The 17906-nt window shown below is 40.8% G+C and overlaps 2 protein-coding genes across 9 annotated transcripts in view; one reads left to right on the top strand and one right to left on the bottom strand.

Annotated features, from left to right (window-relative positions):
* Window positions 1-2233, bottom strand: part of MRPL22 (mitochondrial ribosomal protein L22) — a 38488-nt gene extending 36255 nt beyond the window's left edge. The window contains exons 1-2 of one of the 4 annotated variants that reach the window (XM_070793902.1): window positions 2216-2233; window positions 1916-1958 (exon numbers count right to left, since the gene is read on the bottom strand). In XM_070793902.1, coding sequence (XP_070650003.1) covers window positions 1916-1951 — 36 coding nt within the window. In that variant the 5' untranslated portion in view covers window positions 1952-1958; window positions 2216-2233. Of the gene's footprint in view, window positions 1-1915; window positions 1959-2038; window positions 2151-2215 lie in introns of those variants that run through there. The other 3 variants (XM_019965295.2, XM_019965294.2, XM_019965296.2) reach the window with 3 other exon arrangements.
* Window positions 2234-6312: 4079 nt separating this feature from the next.
* Window positions 6313-17906, top strand: part of GEMIN5 (gem nuclear organelle associated protein 5) — a 43900-nt gene continuing 32306 nt past the window's right edge. For 2 of the 5 annotated variants that reach the window (XM_019965293.2, XM_019965292.2), the window contains exons 1-9: window positions 6313-6562; window positions 7306-7466; window positions 8262-8443; window positions 11447-11598; window positions 11808-11924; window positions 12077-12209; window positions 13244-13409; window positions 14284-14496; window positions 15290-15375. In XM_019965293.2, the coding sequence (XP_019820852.2) occupies window positions 6397-6562; window positions 7306-7466; window positions 8262-8443; window positions 11447-11598; window positions 11808-11924; window positions 12077-12209; window positions 13244-13409; window positions 14284-14496; window positions 15290-15375 (1376 nt within the window). In that variant the 5' untranslated portion in view covers window positions 6313-6396. Of the gene's footprint in view, window positions 6563-7305; window positions 7467-8261; window positions 8444-11446; window positions 11599-11804; window positions 11925-12076; window positions 12210-13243; window positions 13410-14283; window positions 14497-15289; window positions 15376-17906 lie in introns of all 5 variants that reach the window. The other 3 variants (XM_019965291.2, XM_019965290.2, XM_070793897.1) reach the window with 2 other exon arrangements.

Genomic DNA, 17906 nt, shown 5'->3' with positions numbered 1-17906 from the left:
TAAATCAATCAGAATAAACAAAACATTCACTTTGTGCAAGACCCTACCCTGGAGCTACAAAGTGAAACAAGAACCGTCCCTAACTGTCCAGGATATACAAGGTAGGAAAGGACAAAGATATATATATATGAAGCCATTATTTAAGAAACACATGCTAAAATAAAGAAGAAACTGATTTCATTTTTTTTTAATATTTATTTTTTATTTATTTGGCTGCACTGGGTCTTAGTTGCAGCATGTGGGATATTCATTGCAGCACGCGAGATCTTTTAGTTTTGACATGTGGGACCTAGTTCCCTGACCAGGAATCGAACCTGGGTCCCCTGCAATGGGAGCGTGGATTCTTAACTGCTAGGCCACCAAGAAACTCCCCATTTCTTTCATTTTTAGTGAGATCATGAAAGGGAAACATTTAAACAGGGATTTGAATAATGAACACTGCTGGATTGTTTTGTTTTGTTTTGAAGATTTTCCCATTGCCTTTACTAACAGAAAAACGTATCTTCACATTTGTTCTCAATCTGACCAACTGGAGCAGCACCCTTTCTCCCAGAGAAGTGCATTGTCAGAAGAAATGGAGAAGGGCTTTGAGGGCTGCCGTTACTAACAGAAAGTGAGGGCACAGCATGAAAAAGCCAAGAAATATGTAAAGGCACAGCATAAACAGAAAAAGTAAGTAAATCAGCATGACTGAGGGTAGAGTGATGGAAGATAATCTACAAAATCAAATGAAGACAAATCCTGAAGTACCAGTACTTCTTTTTTTCTTCTTTAGCCACCTCTTCATCCCTTAAGCAAAGAACCTAAAGCAAAGCTAGATATAATAGGAACTCAATAATAGTTTATAATGATAAAAACACTAATGGCAGCTAAGATTTAGGGTGGGATTATTATACGTCATGCACTGCATAAAACACTTTATAAACATTATTTCATTTAATCCTAATTTTAAAATCTATTAAAAAGGCATTAATAATCCTCTCATATCACAGAACTGAAGCTTAGGAAAAATAAGTTAACTTTTCCAAAATCAAACAGTTAAAATGTGGATTCACAACTTATCAGATGTCTCCAAAACCTATGAATTAAACCAAAATGTTAACAAATACATCAATCAGAAATTTTACAATCAGATTATCAACCTCCACATAGCAATAGCTGTACTAAATTAGAAGGAAATGAGAAGCGGGCAGAGAAAGCCTCTTACCAGTACTGACTAAAGTTCATTCCCTAACCTTAACAGCAGCAGCAACCTTAAGGAACGCTTTGTCTTGAGGTGAAAGAATCCTCTAGAAAATACAGTATAAAGCTTCAAAATTCTGTAACTCTGGGACCTTGGGCACAGGTCCCTATTTTACACTGGGGGGCTTCAATTTCCTCGTCTGAAAAAATGGGTATAGCAGTACCTACACTATGTAGGACGCTGTAAGAATGAGATAATGCGAATAGATTTTAACACGTCAGACACGATGTAAACTGCAGCTGTCTACAATACAATCACTGCCCGTATAGGCAGATAGATAACTAGAATAGTATGCTCCCAACTTGGTGGGAGAATCTAGGAAGTGTCCAGAAAAGGCATTTAAAACGTCCCTTCGGTCACTGATAATCCTGGTCCCCGCAGGGGTATGCAGTACGGGGGTAATAAAAAACGGGGTGGCAAAGCTGAGATTCTGGTGTACCGTTCGCCAGCCTCAGGGCATAAAGCAGAGCCTGGCACTTAAGCTCTCAGAGGATGAGATGGTTGGATGGCATCACAGACTCAATGGACATGAGTTTGAGTAAGCTCCGGGAGTTGGTGATAAACAGGCGTGCTGCAGTCCACGGGGTCGCAAAGAGTCGGACAGGACTGAGCGACTGAACTGAACTGGACTGAGGCTGGGACCCTTCCGCAACTCCGAGGCGACAGACTTACCCCAAGGCCAGCTTCCCCCTGAGATTCTGCACCCATAACGCACCTGCAATATCAACACAAGTCGTTAATTCAAATTCCCACTTCACTCCTTTCTTCCACCACTTAACGATCAAGAAATCTTACCCAAACGTTCCAGTATAACCGCCGCCATCTTTCTCCCTCCGTCTACGGAAGCCTCTGAGTTCAGAACGCCGTGTGCGCAAAACGCATGCGCAACTCCCGGGGTTTTGTTGGGTGTTTTTTTTTTTTTTTTTTGTCCCCTCCCCCACCCCCGCTTCTTATCGCGATACCCAGCCGCACCTGCTTTGGTGGTGCTGTCTTGGAAACCGTCAACAACAGGCTGGTGCTTAAGGCGGAGTCCCGTCAGCCTTGCTTCGGAATGGATTACTCAATAAGGGCCAAACTCGAGCGAGTTTCCGAAAATTTGTCGGGATCCAGAAAAACTGCGAAGCCTCAGTTCAGTTCAGTCGCTCAGTCGTGTCCGACTCTTTGCGACCCCATGAATCGCAGCACGCCAAGCCTCCCTGTCCATCACCAACTCCCGGAGTTCACTGAGACGCACGTCCATCGAGTCAGTGATGCCATCCAGCCATCTCATCCTCTGGCGTCTCCTTCTCCTCTTGCCCCCAATCCCTCCCAGCATCAGAGTCTTTTCTAAGGAGTCAACTCTTCGCATGAGGTGGCCAAAGTACTGGAGTTTCAGCTTTAGCATCATTCCTCCCAAAGAAATCCCAGGGCTGATCTCCTTCAGAATGGACTGGTTGGATCTCCTTGCAGTCCAAGAGACCCTCAAGAGTCTTCTCCAACACCACAGTTCAAAAGCATCAATTCTTCGGCGCTCAGCCTTCTTCACAGTCCAACTCTCACATCTATATATGACCACAGGAAAAACCATAGCCTGACTAGACGAACCTTTGTTGGCAAAGTAATGTCTCTGCTTTCGAATATGCTATCTAGGTTGGTCATAACTTTCCTTCCAAGGAGTAAGCATCACAAAAGGTCTAAAAGGATTAGGAAAACAGACCGTGAACCAAGCCAACCAACCTGGGAGGACTTCAGTTTTCTCAAAACAAAAATAAGTATCACTAGGGCACAGGCTTGTAAAGACCACTAGACATTGTATGAAAGTTCTTTTAAAGAACTCAAAGTATCAAGATGCTAGTCACTCAGTGGTATCTGACTCTTTGCGACCCCATGGACTGTAGCCTGCCAGGTTCCCCTGTCCATGGAATTCTCCAGGCAAGAACACTGGAGTGGGTTGCCATTCCCTTCTCCATGGGGTCTTCTAAACCCAGGGATCGAACCCAGGTCTCCTGCATTGCAGACAAATTCTTTACTGTCTGAGCCACCAGGGAAGCCCACTATGTATAAAATAAGCCACAAGGATATATTGTACAGCACAGGCAATATGGCCAATATTTTATAATAACTTTCAGTTCAGTTCAGTCGTGTCTGACTCTTTGCGACCCCATGGACTGCAGCAGGCCAGGCCTCCCTGTTCATCACCAACTCCTGGAGTTTACTCAAACTCATGTCCATTGAGTCAGTGATGCCATCCAACCATCGCATTATCTCATCCTCTGTCAGCTGTCCCTTTCTCCTCCCGCCTTCAATCTTTCCCAGCATCAGGGTCTTTTCCAAGGAGTCAGCTCTTCACATCAGGTGGCCAAAATATTGGAATTTCAGCTTCAGCATCAGTCCTTCCAATAAATATTTAGGACTGATTTCCTTTAGGATGGACTGGTTGGATCTCCTTGCAGTCCAAGGGACTCTCAAGAGTCTTCTCCAACACCACAGTTCAAAAGCATCAATTCTTCGGCGCTCAGCTTTCTTTATAGTCCAACTCTCACATCCATAGGTGACTACTGGAAAAACCACAGCTTTCACTAGATGGACTTTGTTAGCAAATTAATGTCTCTGCTTTTCAATATGCTGTCTAGGTTGGTCATGACTTTTCTTCCAAGGAGTAAGCATCTTTTAATTTCATGGCTGCAGTGAAAAAAATAAAATAAAAGTCTGCAAAAAAAAAAAAAGTCTGCCACTGTTTCCACTGTTTCTCCATCTCTTTGCCATGAAGTGATGGGACCAGATGCCATGATCTTAGTTTTCTGAATGTTGAGCTTTAGGCCAACTTTTTCACTCTCCTCTTTCACTTTCATCAAGAGACTCTACTGTTCTTCTTCACTTTCTGCCACAAGGGTTGTGTCATCTGCATATCTGAGGTTATTGATATTTCTCCCAGCAATCTTGATTCCAGCTTGTGCTTCATCCAGCCCAGTGTTTCTCATGATGTACTCTGCATAGAAGTTCAATAAGCAGGGAGACAATATACAGCCTTGACGTACTCCTTTTCCTATTTGGAACCAGTCTGTTGTTCCATGTCCAGTTCTAACTGTTGCTTCCTGACCTGCATATAGGTTTCTCAAGAGGCAGGTCAGGTGGTCTGGTATTCCCATCTCTTGCAGAATTTTCCACAGTTTATTGTGATCCACACAGTCAAAGGCTTTGGCATAGTCAATAAAGCAGAAATAGATGCTTTTCTGGAACTCTCTTGCTTTTTCGATAATCCAGCAGATGTTGGCAATTTGATCTCTGTTCCCCTTTTCTAAAACCAGATTGAACATCTGGAAGTTCACAGTTCACATATTGTTGAAGCCTGGCTTAGAGAATTTTGAACATTACTAGCATGTGAGATGAGTACAACTGTGCAGCAGTTTGAGCATTCTTTAGCATTGCCTTTCTTAGGGATTGGAATGAAAACTGACCTTTTCCAGTCCTGTGGCCACTGCTGAGTTTTCCAAATTTGCTGGCATATTGAGTGCAACACTTCCACAGGATCATCTTTTAGGATTTGAAATAGCTCAACTGGAATTCCCTCACCTCCACTAGCTTTGTTCGTAGTGATGCTTCCTAAGCCCCACTTGACTTCACATTCCAGGATGTCTGGCTCTAGGTCAGTGATCACATGATCATGATTATCTGGGTCGTGAAGATCATGGAGTTAATCTTCAAAAATTGTTAACCACTGTTATACACTTGAAATTACTATTGTAAATCCACTACACTTCAATAAATAAATAAAAAGAAGGAACAAACGGTTCAAATACTAAGTATGATGCTAATCTTCAGGTTTACCTCCAAGAGTTAAGAGTTGATGTTCAGCAGGCACTAGCTACTATACATAGCCAGCAGGCACTTCACTAAATCTCATGTACTCCTCACAGCTAGATCCAACCCAACAAGATCTGGATCATGATCTTACTTCTTCAGCTGAGAAAAAAGATTTATGACAGGTTAAAGTCCCTGAGATAATAACTGGTAAAAACAGTGGTCAACCTAGGGAAAAAGATTTATAATAGGTTAAAGTCTCTCACATAATAACTGGCAAAAACAGGGGTCAATCGAGGGGGAAAAGATTTATGATAGGCCAAAATCTCTCAGATAATAACTGGTAAAAACAACAGTGGCTAAAAACCATCTAGGCTTCAGTGCCACCAAAGTTTAGTGTTCCTTCCCACATCCAAATAAGTAAGTTATATATATACATATAAAATTTCTCTTCAGTAGCATAGATAGTTCAGGTTTCCTTTGCTACATATTCAAGAGTTGAAGATACCCAATGCAAACAAGCAATACAAAGAAGAATAAGTGCATAAACGGAGCATTTTAGGCTGTTTGAGGTGGAAGGAAACTGGTTCTTTTTTCTCCACAGCATTTAACACTGTTCCTTCATAGAGTTGGTACTTAATCACATCAAAAGAGGGTTACTCTATTCTGCTTCTCCTTGAGTATCAAAACCCAGAGCTAGAATTTCCACCCAGTTACAAAAACCCTTGTTTTTGATTTCTGATTAGAATTTTTACCTTTTTCTTAGTTGGCTTCTTGTAGATACTTTTAAAGCATCTCCAGAGCTAGCACGGCAGAGAATAAACTAGCAGGGCGGGGAGGTGACTCCATCAGTCTAACCTCTTAATTAACTTTCTTTGCTGTCGTTAATGAGAATACCTAACCTCTGGGCTGGGCTTCCTCGGTGGCTCAGACGGTAAAGAATCCGCCTGCAAAGGAGAAACCTGGGTTGGATTCCTGAGTTGGGAAGATCCCCTGGAGGGGGGCTTGACAACTCACTCCAGTATTCTTGCCTGGAGATTTCCATGGACAGAGGAGCCTGGCGGGCTGCACACTCCACGGGGTTGCAAGGAGTCGGACACGACTGAGCGACTAAGCACACAGCACAACCTCTGCCTAACTAGGCTCCAGCCGTACCAGACCCTCCAGGAGGAGCTGGGAAGCCGACGGCAACCCGGGGCCCCGCCTCTCCCAGGTTCGAGGCGGCAGGAGTCGAGCGCGCCGTGAGGTCTGGACCTTCGCGCGCGCCGTAGCGGCGGGCTCCGAGTTAACCCCGCCCCCTCCCCGGATCCAGCGTGGGGCTACGAACGGTCTGCCCCAGTGGTTGCTTCCTTCACCCCTGGTTGCCGGTGATTATGGGACAGGAACCGCGCACGTTGCCGCCCTCCCCTAACTGGTACTGCTCCCGATGCAGCGATGCCGTGCCCGGGGGCCTCTTCGGCTTCGCGGCGCGGACTTCGGTCTTCCTTGTCCGCGTGGGCCCGGGCGCGGACGCGATCCCAGGGACGCCCCCATTTCGAGGTAAGTCCCCACCTCTTGACCCCAACCTACCTGCACTAACTGCGTTCCCCGAGGGCGCCAGGAGGGCGTATCTAGCCACCCCACCCCGCCGTAGATGGGGAAACTGAGGCTCGGGCAGAGAGAAGGGTCTGTTCATAGTTGTCTAAACTGAGTTGTGTCCGGGTCTCCAAGGCTGAGCTCTACACCACGCTGTGGCTGAGCGGTCCCGCCTCCTGGCTCTCTCAGCGTGCATCCGCTAACTAAAAAGTTATCCGTGTGTCTTTCCAGGTATTTATAACGCCTAGGCCTTGCTTTCTACAGCTCCAGGCCCTAAGCGAGATTCTGCAAATATATGATACTCACTTCTGTAAGATAAATGACTTGAGCCGAATGCTTCCAGGCTCCAGCTAGGTTTTGGTTATGCCTTGGGATACGGCAAGCCAGATACTTCCTAAAGACTTATAGCCAGATCTAAATACAAATCCTTTTTACATTCATTGGAGCTGCTCCTCAGCCTGAGAACTAGGCACATCAAGCGATATGAACGTATTTTACAGTTAAAAAAACTGAGTCCCAAGGAGATAAAACGACTTGTCTGAAGTCAGATGGCAAAGCCAATATCTGCACTTGAGGTTTCTAATTGTGGGTTTCTGGATATTTTTGTTATTCCATGGAATAAGTGAGGCCGCAGTCACCAACAACAGTAAAGATGCTGGCAGGAATCTTAGGTAGCTCTCTAACCTGCAGCCTGGTTTTGCTTGAAGTCATAGGCGAGTTGGTGGGACACACGGAAAAGGTGTCTGGCTTCACGTTTTGTCATCACCCGGGTCAATACAACCTCTGCGCCACCAGCTCCGATGATGGGACTGTGAAAATCTGGGATGTAGGGACAAAAACAGTTGTGACGGAACATGCACTCCATCAGGTACCATGACTTACTGGTTTCTCAGACTATGAATATGTATCTGTGTCAGAGTTCTCCTGCTTCAAGTATAGTTTTGCTAGCTCCTCTGTGCTAAGTTAACTTTTATAATTTTAAAAATATAGAAACATTATTATAAATATATATTAAACATTAAATATATAATAAAATTGATATAATATATAGATAAGGTAACTTTTATAATTGTGTTTGTTCATTAGATCAGAAGGTATATATTGTAAAGGTACTTCAAAAATTTTTTGGAAGGAAATACGTATAAATCAGAGGTCAACAAACTGCACTGCTGCCTGCTTTTGCAAATTGTTTCACTGGGATGCAGTCACAGCCGTTCATTTTAGTATTGCCTACAATTTTAACTCCTGCCACTTGCAGGCTACAATGGCAGGATTGAGAGTTAAAACAGAGACAGTATGGCCCACACAATCTAACATATTTACTCTCTGGCTCTTTACACGAAAAAGACTCCTGATATAAACTGTGAGTGAAACTTATTTTGAAACTAGATGGTTAATTGATATACCTGCCTAGAAAATAGAGAAAAGAACTCAGTTAATCTTAGGAAGAATTTTGCATTAATCTACAAAGGAAGAAAAAAATTTAATCATTCTTAGCCTGAATTCTCCTATCATTTGATTATAATATAATATTGCTATATGGGTGGTCCTAACAGTATTTATTAAGTACCTATAATATGCCTAGCATTATACAGATTAAAAACTAAGTGAAAATTAAGCAATAACAAATGAGAAGCAAATATATCTTTCCTTTGTTTTAAAGCATACAATATCAGCATTGCATTGGTCTCCTCGAGTAAAGGATCTGATAGTATCTGGAGATGAAAAAGGAGTAGTTTTCTGTTACTGGCTTAACAGAAATGACAGCCAGCACCTCTTTATAGAACCTAGGACAATTTTCTGTCTTACTTGCTCGCCTCATCATGAAGATTTAGTAGCCATTGGGTGAGTACTGTGCCATCTGCACTAATAATTTATTTTTATGATGTTATTTTGTATTTTCTTTACCTTCTCCTATCCCTTTATTCCTCACAGGAAACAATTTACAGGTATTAACCACTCTCCCTGCACCCCTAGTATCATTATTCCTGTGACCTTCAGCTCCTCACTGTATTTTTGTTTCCCTGGTTTCTGTGATACTGTACTTTCCTTATTCTTCATACCTGACTTCTTCAGTGAATCTCCAAATGTCAGAAATGTCCTCTTTCACCTTTTACTCCTCTGTACTTACCCTTGGTTATATTAATAACATTTATTCCCATAGGCTCAAATGACTCAGCTCTGCTCTGATTCTCAGCTCTTCCACTCAATTGGGAAAGCAGTGTGGCATTGGGATCCGTCTCCCCTGTGATCATCAAGGTTGTCTTCACATGAGCTGCCTCAGTAGGCAGTCCTCTCTCCCTTACTGCTCCATTTACTTCTCTCTCAAAGATGTCCATTCTGTCTAGTTTAAAGATGAGACATAAGCATAAGCATCTAAGAGGAGAAAGTCCAACAGGAGAGAATTCAAGACACTTGGAGGTGGGGTAGATAGATACACATGGAGACAACTTCTCCACAAACTCTGTTGCAACAGTGTGTATGTAGACATGAAGCCAGAGGAGGTATATGGAGGTCAAGGGAGCATTAAATGGAAAATAACAAAGGCATGTTTCTATGCTGATGGAAATGAGGCAGAAGAGGGGGAGTCTGTTGCAGGGGTGAACAGTGATGAATACAGGAGTGATAATGAGAAGTCAAGAGGGAATTAGCTCCAGACACAAGTAAAAGGAACCAGCTGAGAATGTGGAAATAGGTGTAAGTAGTTTCACAGATCTGCTTGGAAGAGAAGGGTGTTTCAATCTGATGGCTTCTGATTTTTTGTGAGGCACAAGTCAAGTTCAGAGTGGGGCAGGAGCTGGATGCAGGAAGAGGGTATGAAGAGTCATCTCAGAGAACAGGAAAATGAACTTTCTGATGGGAATTGCAGGTCCCGTGGTCCTGGTTGAGTGTCAAGCCGAGGATCATGATCGTGAATTTTAAGTAAACTACTCAAACTGATTGAGAAAGGAGGTGGTTGGATTCAATCAGGTTTGGGGTTTTGTGGAGTAAATACCCCTGAGAAAAAGGGGGAACAAAGGAGATAAGGATTTTATTTAAGGAGTGATTATAATGATGGATCATGAATCTGCTCTGCATGCAGGGATGAACAGGAAGACAGGTGTGCATGAGTAACACTGAAAATGGGAAGGGTCTGTGATCGGAGGTCTCCATGAAATGGGAGCGTTGTGGTGAGGGTCCAAGAGACAGAGCAGAAAGGGTGGTAGGCAGGGGTCAGAGAAGGGTAAATCAAACTGACCTTGAAAGATGAGCAGAAATTCACAAGAAGAGGTGAGTCTTTCAAACAGTCAAACAGGATTGAATCAAAATAATTTGTTTCTAAATGCTCTTCAAAACAGTGATTAGTCCCTGAAGTCTTGATTGAAATTACAAAATAGCTTGATCACATGTCTGTTGTTAGGTTACATAACTTGATGGTTTTCAAAGTCTGTATCTTCAAAGATTTGATATATTCTATGATTTTATTTTTTTTAATAAAGTTGTAATTGGGAAAAAATATTTTTTTAATAAAGAGAGAAATAGAGCTGTAGGATTATCTAGTGTATAGGAAAACAGGTATGCCCACTATGGAGACCAATTTTGCACCTTCTAGTAAAGCAAAAATGTGACTAACATTCTGGCAGTTCTGTTACTAGACATCAAACCTGAAACTGTCTTAAGTGTGTGATAAGATTATTAAGATTATTATATATTTTAAAATTTTATAGGCGCCGCGGGCACGTCGCCGCGCATCCTCGGTATTTAATGTGTCTGTGTTCTCCTGGCCCGGCCGAGCACGTGGGGGAGCGGTCAGAGCGCTGCACTGAGGGGCCGCGCGGTAGAGGCGGGGGCCGGGGGGCCGGGGGGCGGTGGCGGCGCGAAAGAAAAATTAAAAAAAAAATTTTATAATAATAAGATTATTAATAGCATTTTATGTTTGTAACAGTAAAAAAAAAAAGTGAGAGCCTTTCAAAAGGAAAATGAGTAACTAAACTTGAAGTATATTCATACACTGGAATACTATGCAATAGTATAAATGACTGATCAGGGACTAGAGTTACATCCATGTCAACATGGATGACTCACAAAAAGAATGAGTGGAAAAAAGCAAGCTACAGAAAAATAAACAACATGTTACCATTTATATGAAGCTTTTAAATGTAGAAAGTAATTTTGTATCTTATTTAGGAATATATATATACAAAGGAAGTCTAGAACTGATGTAACACAAGATTCAGGAATAGCAGTTTACCTCTGTGGAAGACAGGGAGAAAATTTTGATTGGGATGAGATATACAGAGGATTTCAACTGTACTGCAAAGTTGTTTTTTTTTTCCTCCTTAAGCTAGAGAGTAGATATTTCTTTATTGTGTCTGAAATACTTCATCATTTAAAGAAAAAAACTATTAGAATTTCTCAATTTCTTCTAAATTAAAAAAAAATGAGTCTTGAAATACCCAGATCTACAGGTTAGAATTCTGCAGCTTTTGTTAGAAAAGTAAGATCACTTGTAAAAGTAAAAAGATATTTTTAGTGTATTAGGACAAATTCATTTCCAGTTAGGGGGATTGCTGGCCCCTTTCAGGACTACTTTTCTTTCACGTTTCCCTCGAGCACAAGCATGCTCTGCTGTCGACCTTCATGCTGGGCAACATGCATAGTATAACATAGTATCAGGAATTTGGCCATTTGATCAAAATATGAAATAAGTATACTTCGGAAAAAGGACACAACAAAAGTATTCCTGCTCTCTTTCCTCCCTCCCCTCAATGCACTTAACTTGTAGAAATGCACAATAACTCCTGAGCCAAAAGTTTCCTAGAAAGACAGTCTGTATTTTTTAGCAATATTTCTAACCTTGTTTTTTAGCTACAAGGATGGCATAGTGGTTATAATTGACATCAGCAAGAAAGGAGAAGTTATGCACAGGCTTCGAGGCCACGATGATGAGATCCATTCCATAGCCTGGTGTCCCCTGTCGGGTGAAGACTGTTTATCCATAAATCAAGAGGAAAATTCAGGTAGAGATGATTTAAGAGGGTTCAGTACTCTTTAGACCCAAAGAACCAAGTGGGTAGAATAGTGTCATTTGAATTACATTTAAAACTAGATTTTACAGATCAAATCTATGAAAATGATAGTTACAGGAACCCTTGCAAACTAGTTTTTTCTTTAATGAGTGCATTTTTAATGCAAATTAAAAACAAAATTACCATCTCTATCCTAGAAGAACCTGAAATGCCCAATGGGAAAGTTATAACACAAACTCCAGTAACAAAAGGCTGCTACTTAGCCACTGGGAGCAAAGACCAGACCATTCGGATCTGGAGCTGCTCTAGAGGCCGAGGTAAGACTAATATTTGACATTTCCCTTGTGATATAACTTCTATCAATCCAGTAAAAGCTTTTTTACTAAAAAAAAAAAAAAAAAGCGTTTTTACTGTCTTATTATCCTGAGTGTGTGTCTTGACTGTCCATGGAACTTCTTTTAATCTGCAGGGGTGATGACTTTGAAACTGCCCTTTCTTAAAAGAAGAGGAGGGGGTGTAGACCCAACTGTTAAAGAGCGCCTTTGGTTGACACTCCATTGGCCCAAGGATCAGCCAACTCAGCTGGTATCCAGCTGTTTTGGGTAAGTTTTTTTTTTTTTGGTCATGCTCTCTAACACATTTTGTTTTCCTCTCTGGTCTCAGGAATTCCTAGGCTTCTCTTTCTAGACACAGAAGATGTAGACAGCAGTGGCTAAGAAGCCCATTATATTAATATATAATAATGGCCCATTGTATTATGATGGGCCATTTGTAATGGAAAAGTCATGGAATTAATACCTGTGCTGTCTAAAAAGAGTTATGAAAAGATCAAATAAGTACAGCCTGCTTGTTAAGTGTGGACTCTAAAGTCAGGCAGATTTCAGAATCAGTCTATTACTTACCAGCTATTCATAAGCAAGATCCTTCACTTTTCTGAGCTTCAGTGACGTCACATGAATAAAGGGGCGGTTATAGTGTTTCCTTTCTCTTAGGATGATTATGACCATTCGTTAAGCAAAATTTATCGAGCACCTGTTTCTAGTTGCTTGCGATGACAAGTGAATTTAACAGACAAGGTCCCTGCTTTTAAATGAGGTAATACAGGTAGAGCATATAGGAATCTCCCAAAGTGTTAGTAGTGATGCTACTACCCACCCTGCTCCAAAGCAGACATATATCTTAAAGCCTTTGTGGTTATGCAAATTATGGTGGCATTTTATAATTAAAGCTATTAGGAAAATCTGTTCAGAAGGTAGTCTAGTACATTTGCATGGTTCAAAAAGCATGAAAGGATATAATAAAGCTCCTTTTTAAAAATTTTAGCCACACCATGTAGCTTGCAGGATCTCAGTTCCCTGACCAAATCAGGCAACTACAGCGAAAGCAGAGTCCTAACTACTAGACCACCAGCGAACTCCAGAGCTCCCTTTCCACCTATGTCTTCTCTGCTTGGTTCTCCTCACCATAGGCAATAATTTCTTTTGGTTTTGCATCTGTTTTAGAATATGTAATTTGTCCCTCCTTAAAGGAACAATGAACAGAAAGTGTTTTGCAGCTGAGGGCCCACACTCTGGCCCAAAACCACTTGTTTTCAGATTGCTCATGAAAGAGAACTGCTACTTGTTTTTCTTCACAGAGGTGAACTGCTGCTATGGGATCTCACTCAGTCTTGGAGACGGAAATATACTCTCTTTAGTGGTTCATCAGAAGGGCAAAATCATTCAAGGATTGTGTTTAATTTATGTCCTCTGCAAACTGAAGATGACAAACAGCTGCTGCTTTCCATATCAATGGACAGAGATGTAAGAACAGCTTATTTTGCATTCAATACTGTATATTGGTGATTTATGACTTAGATAGGATTAGAGGACTTTTTCAAACTATCATCAGTTCTCACACCTCACCTCGCCCCCAGGTTCCAATTTCAAAGTTACTATTTCTGACTAGCATTAAATACATTAGCAGTAGAGAAGTAAAGGGAAGGGGAGGAACAACCAAGATGTCTTTTTGTTAAAGCAGATACGATAAGGAAGAGATGTGTGCATGGAAGGATGTGAGAGGTCATTATGGTTTAGCTTTAAAATATCCTTGTCTATATAGTTTAGGTAGCAGAATCATCTGCTCTTGGCAGAGTCTCTGTAAGAGAGAATTGGCTTTATCTAAGTAACCTCACTGTTTTTCAGTAATCAAAGCTTGTTTGATAGACTTTGTTTTCTCCCAAGTCACTGTGTTAATAAATAAACAAGTGAAGATTAAAAACTTAGCACTCCTCTTCCAATGGATATGATAACGTATTTTGCTTTTTGAGATAAACTGTGATTCTTCCACTGTCCTGAGACCATCGTCATCTTTTTTCTTTCTTTTTTTTTTTTTTTTGAGTTTACCAAATGAGATTATCGATGCTATAATACTGTGGAAAGGCCACTGGACTCTGGGAAACAGGAAGGCTGAGTTCTAGTTTATTGTGTGCCTTCAATTCACTTGGCATCTTAGGGAATAAATGTATTCCAAGATCCCTTTGAGCTCTACAGTTTACTGCTTTTTTTTTTTTTCTAATTTCTACTGGAATAGTTAAGTTACATTCTCCTGCTGCACTCATTGAGCCCATTCTGTCTGAAATGATTGTTTTCCTGTTTCTCTGATCTTCATTAAGACCCTAACCCTTAACCTTTTCAGGTAAAATGTTGGGACATGGCCACTCTGGAGTGCTGCTGGAGCCTGCCTTCCCTCGGTGGGTTTGCCTACAGTCTGGCTTTCTCTCCTGTGGACACAGGCTGCTTAGCGATAGGCGTCGGGGATGGCATGATCCGCGTATGGAATACACTCTCCATAAAGAACAACTATGATGTGAAACATTTTTGGCAAGGTGTCAAGTCCAAGGTTACAGCGGTAAGGATGCGTTCTTTGAACTTGCCATACACTGTTTTCAAATAACTAATTCTCTCTTAGAGAATACCTATTCACACAAATGAACTCTATAGGGAATTTATACTTCAAGAGTATTTTTGATGCAATTTGAAACTGGGAAAGCACAGGGACCCTCCCTAACCAAACGCATTACCTCCTAATTCAGAAATTTAGCTTTGTTTTATAAAATTAAGTCACCTTGTTTTCTAATAGTAAGAAATTTAAAATAACCTGGATGTGTGTGCATTCATAGGAGGTACATTAAATTATAATATAACCACATGGGGAATAATAATGTTTGTGATTCTAAAAAAACCCACAGTACAGAAGTGAGGAAAGCAAAAATGTTTTCTTTTCCACCCTTGAGTCTATTCTCCCGCGTCCATAATCCAAAGAACCACTGTTGATATATCTTTCCAAGCTTTGTTAATTAATAATAGAACCATATTTTCTAAATTGTTCTGGAATCTTTTACTCCCCACCCAACAATCTATCACGCACATCATTTAAACATTTGATCCTATTTTTGTTTTTTAATTATATATGAAGTTTACTCACAAAAAATTTCTAGAAAGATACAGAGCTCACAGTGGGGTGTTTTGGATAGTGAAATTACAAGTGACTTTATTTTTAATACTATTTCTCTTTTAAATAATGAGAATTTGTTACTTTTAAAATTAGAAGACACCAAGAGCAAGAAATTTTTTCAGTTGAACGATAAAGTATAACCTAATGAATCCCTTAACAGTGCCCCTTTCTTCGTATTTCTTTGTAGCTGTGCTGGCACCCGACCAAGGAAGGCTGCTTAGCTTTTGGAACTGATGATGGAAAAGTGGGATTGTACGACACCTACTCCAACAAGTAAGAAATAGATGATATTTATTTAACCCATTGACCAAAATGTTAGTGAGTTCATTTTGAGTTCATAGACCCAGATGTTTATCATAGTAAGACTGGGAAGCATCTTTAAGATTCTGACTCTGAGACTGGGGCTTAGAACTCAGAATTTTATTTTTAAAACATTTTTTCAGGTGATAGTGATGGTTCAGCCCATCTGACCTGTGAATACTACTGAAGTTTTTTTTTTGTTTTTGTTTTTGTTTTTTTTTTCAGGAAAACATTTGCTTTTGTTTTCCCTCAACATTTTTTTTACAAAAGTTTTCAGGCATCCAAGAATGTTAAGTTATACATAGGGGCTTCCCTGGTGGCTCAGATGGTAAAGAATCTGCTTGCAATGCAGGAGACCCAGGTTTGATCCCTGAATTGGGAAGATCCCCTGGAGAACAGAATGGCTACCCACTATAGTATTTGGACAGAGAAGCATGGTGGGCTAGTCTATAGGGTTGCAAAGAGTCAGACACAACTGAATGACTGATATTTATATGGGCTTCCCTGGTGGCTAAGACCATAAAGAATCTGCCTGTAATGTGGGAGACCCGGGTTTGATCCCTGGTTGGGAAGATCCCCTGGAGAAGGAAATGGCTACCACTCCAGTATTGTTGAGTGTAGAATTCCATGGACAGAGGAGCCTGGCGGCCTGCAGTCCATGAGGTTACAAAGGGTTAGACAGGACTGAGCGGCTAACACTTTCACTTTCAAGAATGTTAAAAGCTTAGAATAAAGAACATCTCTGTTTGTTCCGTCTTGAGTTACCAGTTGTTAACATTTTGCCATACTTTTGGTACACATAACAAAAATTAGCAGTAATCCATAATATGATATAATATCCTGTGCGTATACAAATTTCCTCAGTTGAGCCAAAAATGTTTTTCTAGCAATTTTTTTTAAAACCTTTTTTCAATCAGAGGTCACACATTGTATTTTTTTATGTCTCTTTAGTCTCTTATTATAGAATAGTCCCCCACTTCTTTCCATAACATTGCCTTTTCAATTTGAAGATTGCAGGTAAGTTGTTTTCTAGCATATTCTACATTTTGGACTTGTGTAGTTAATTCTTTGTGGTGACTTATAATTCAGTTCACTCTTTCCTGTATTTCCTATATTCCTTGTCTGCCCTGTATTGCCTATAAACTTTCTAGAACAGCACTGTGTCTTTAGTCACAGGTGGCTACTGAAGTGTGCTAAGTGTAGAACACACTTGAGAGTTCAAAAAAGGAAAGAATGTAAGATGCGTCAATATTTATTTTAATTATATTTTAAAAGGTAGTACTTTTTATATACTGAGCTAATTCCTAAAATTGAATTTCACTTGTTTCTGGTACTTCTGTTAACATGGCTACTAGAAAGCTTTAAGTTGCAGACAAGGCTTGTATTTATGGCTCACAGTATAAATCTATTGGACACAGCTATTCTGAGCGCTTGATTAGATTCCAAACCTGTACTGTTCAGTTTGGTAGCCACTGGCCACGTGTGGCTACTTATGCTTAAAGTAATTGAAATTAAATAAAATTAGAGATTGAGCTCCTAGTCACATGTGCCACATTGCCAGTGATCAAGGGCCATATCTCGCTAAGGGCTACTTTATTGGACAGCACTGTTCTATGCCAGGGATTAGAAAACAGTGGCTCATGAGCTAAGAAAGTGCTTAGTCCCTCAGTTGTATCTGACTCTTTGTGATCCCATGAACTGTAGCCTGCCAGGCTCCTCTGACCATGGGATTTCTCAGGCAAGAATACTGGAGTGGGTTGCCATTTCCTCCTCCAAGGGATCTTCCCAACCCAGGGATCAAATGAAGGGTCTCCTTCACTGCAGGCGGATTCTTTACCATCTGAGCCACCAGGGAAGCCCATGAGTTAAAGAATAGTTTATCTTTTAAATATCAATGAAAAAGAATCAAGAATATTTCACCATGTGTGAAAAGTAAATAAAATTCAAGTTTCTCTGTCTGTTAAGTTTTATTAGAGCCCTGCCACACTCATTTCATTACATCTTATCCTCAGATAAGCGCTCAGAATAGCTGTGTCCAATAGATTTATACTGTGAGCCATAAATACAAGCCCTGTCTGCAACTTAAAGCTTTCTAGTAGCCATGTTAACAGAAGTATCAGAAACAAGTGAAATTCAATTTTAGGAATTAGCTCAGTATATAATCTGAGGATATATCTGCTTGTGTGCTACGCAGCAAAGTGGATATTGTGACAAAAACTGCTTGACTCACAAAGTCTGAAGCACTGACTACCTGGCCCTTTACAGAAAAAGTTTGCCTACTCCTGTTCTAGATCATTTGCACCTAATTGAGAATCATTCATTATACTGTAGAGCTCACCTTTTCATGTGCCAATTCTTTAGGTACTTGTGTATAACCTGTTGTTTATTGTTTAATCACTAAGTCATATCTGACTTTTTGCAACCCTACGGACTGTAGCCCACCAGGCTCCTCTTGGGATTTCCCAAGCAAGAATACTGAGTGGGTATTCCCTTCTCCAGGGGAT

This window comes from Bos indicus, chromosome 7 (genome assembly GCF_029378745.1).
Source record: "Bos indicus isolate NIAB-ARS_2022 breed Sahiwal x Tharparkar chromosome 7, NIAB-ARS_B.indTharparkar_mat_pri_1.0, whole genome shotgun sequence".
NCBI classification, from domain to species: domain Eukaryota; kingdom Metazoa; phylum Chordata; class Mammalia; order Artiodactyla; family Bovidae; genus Bos; species Bos indicus.
Note: the sequence above shows the minus strand (reverse complement) of the source record. Positions and strands in the feature narration are given on the sequence as shown.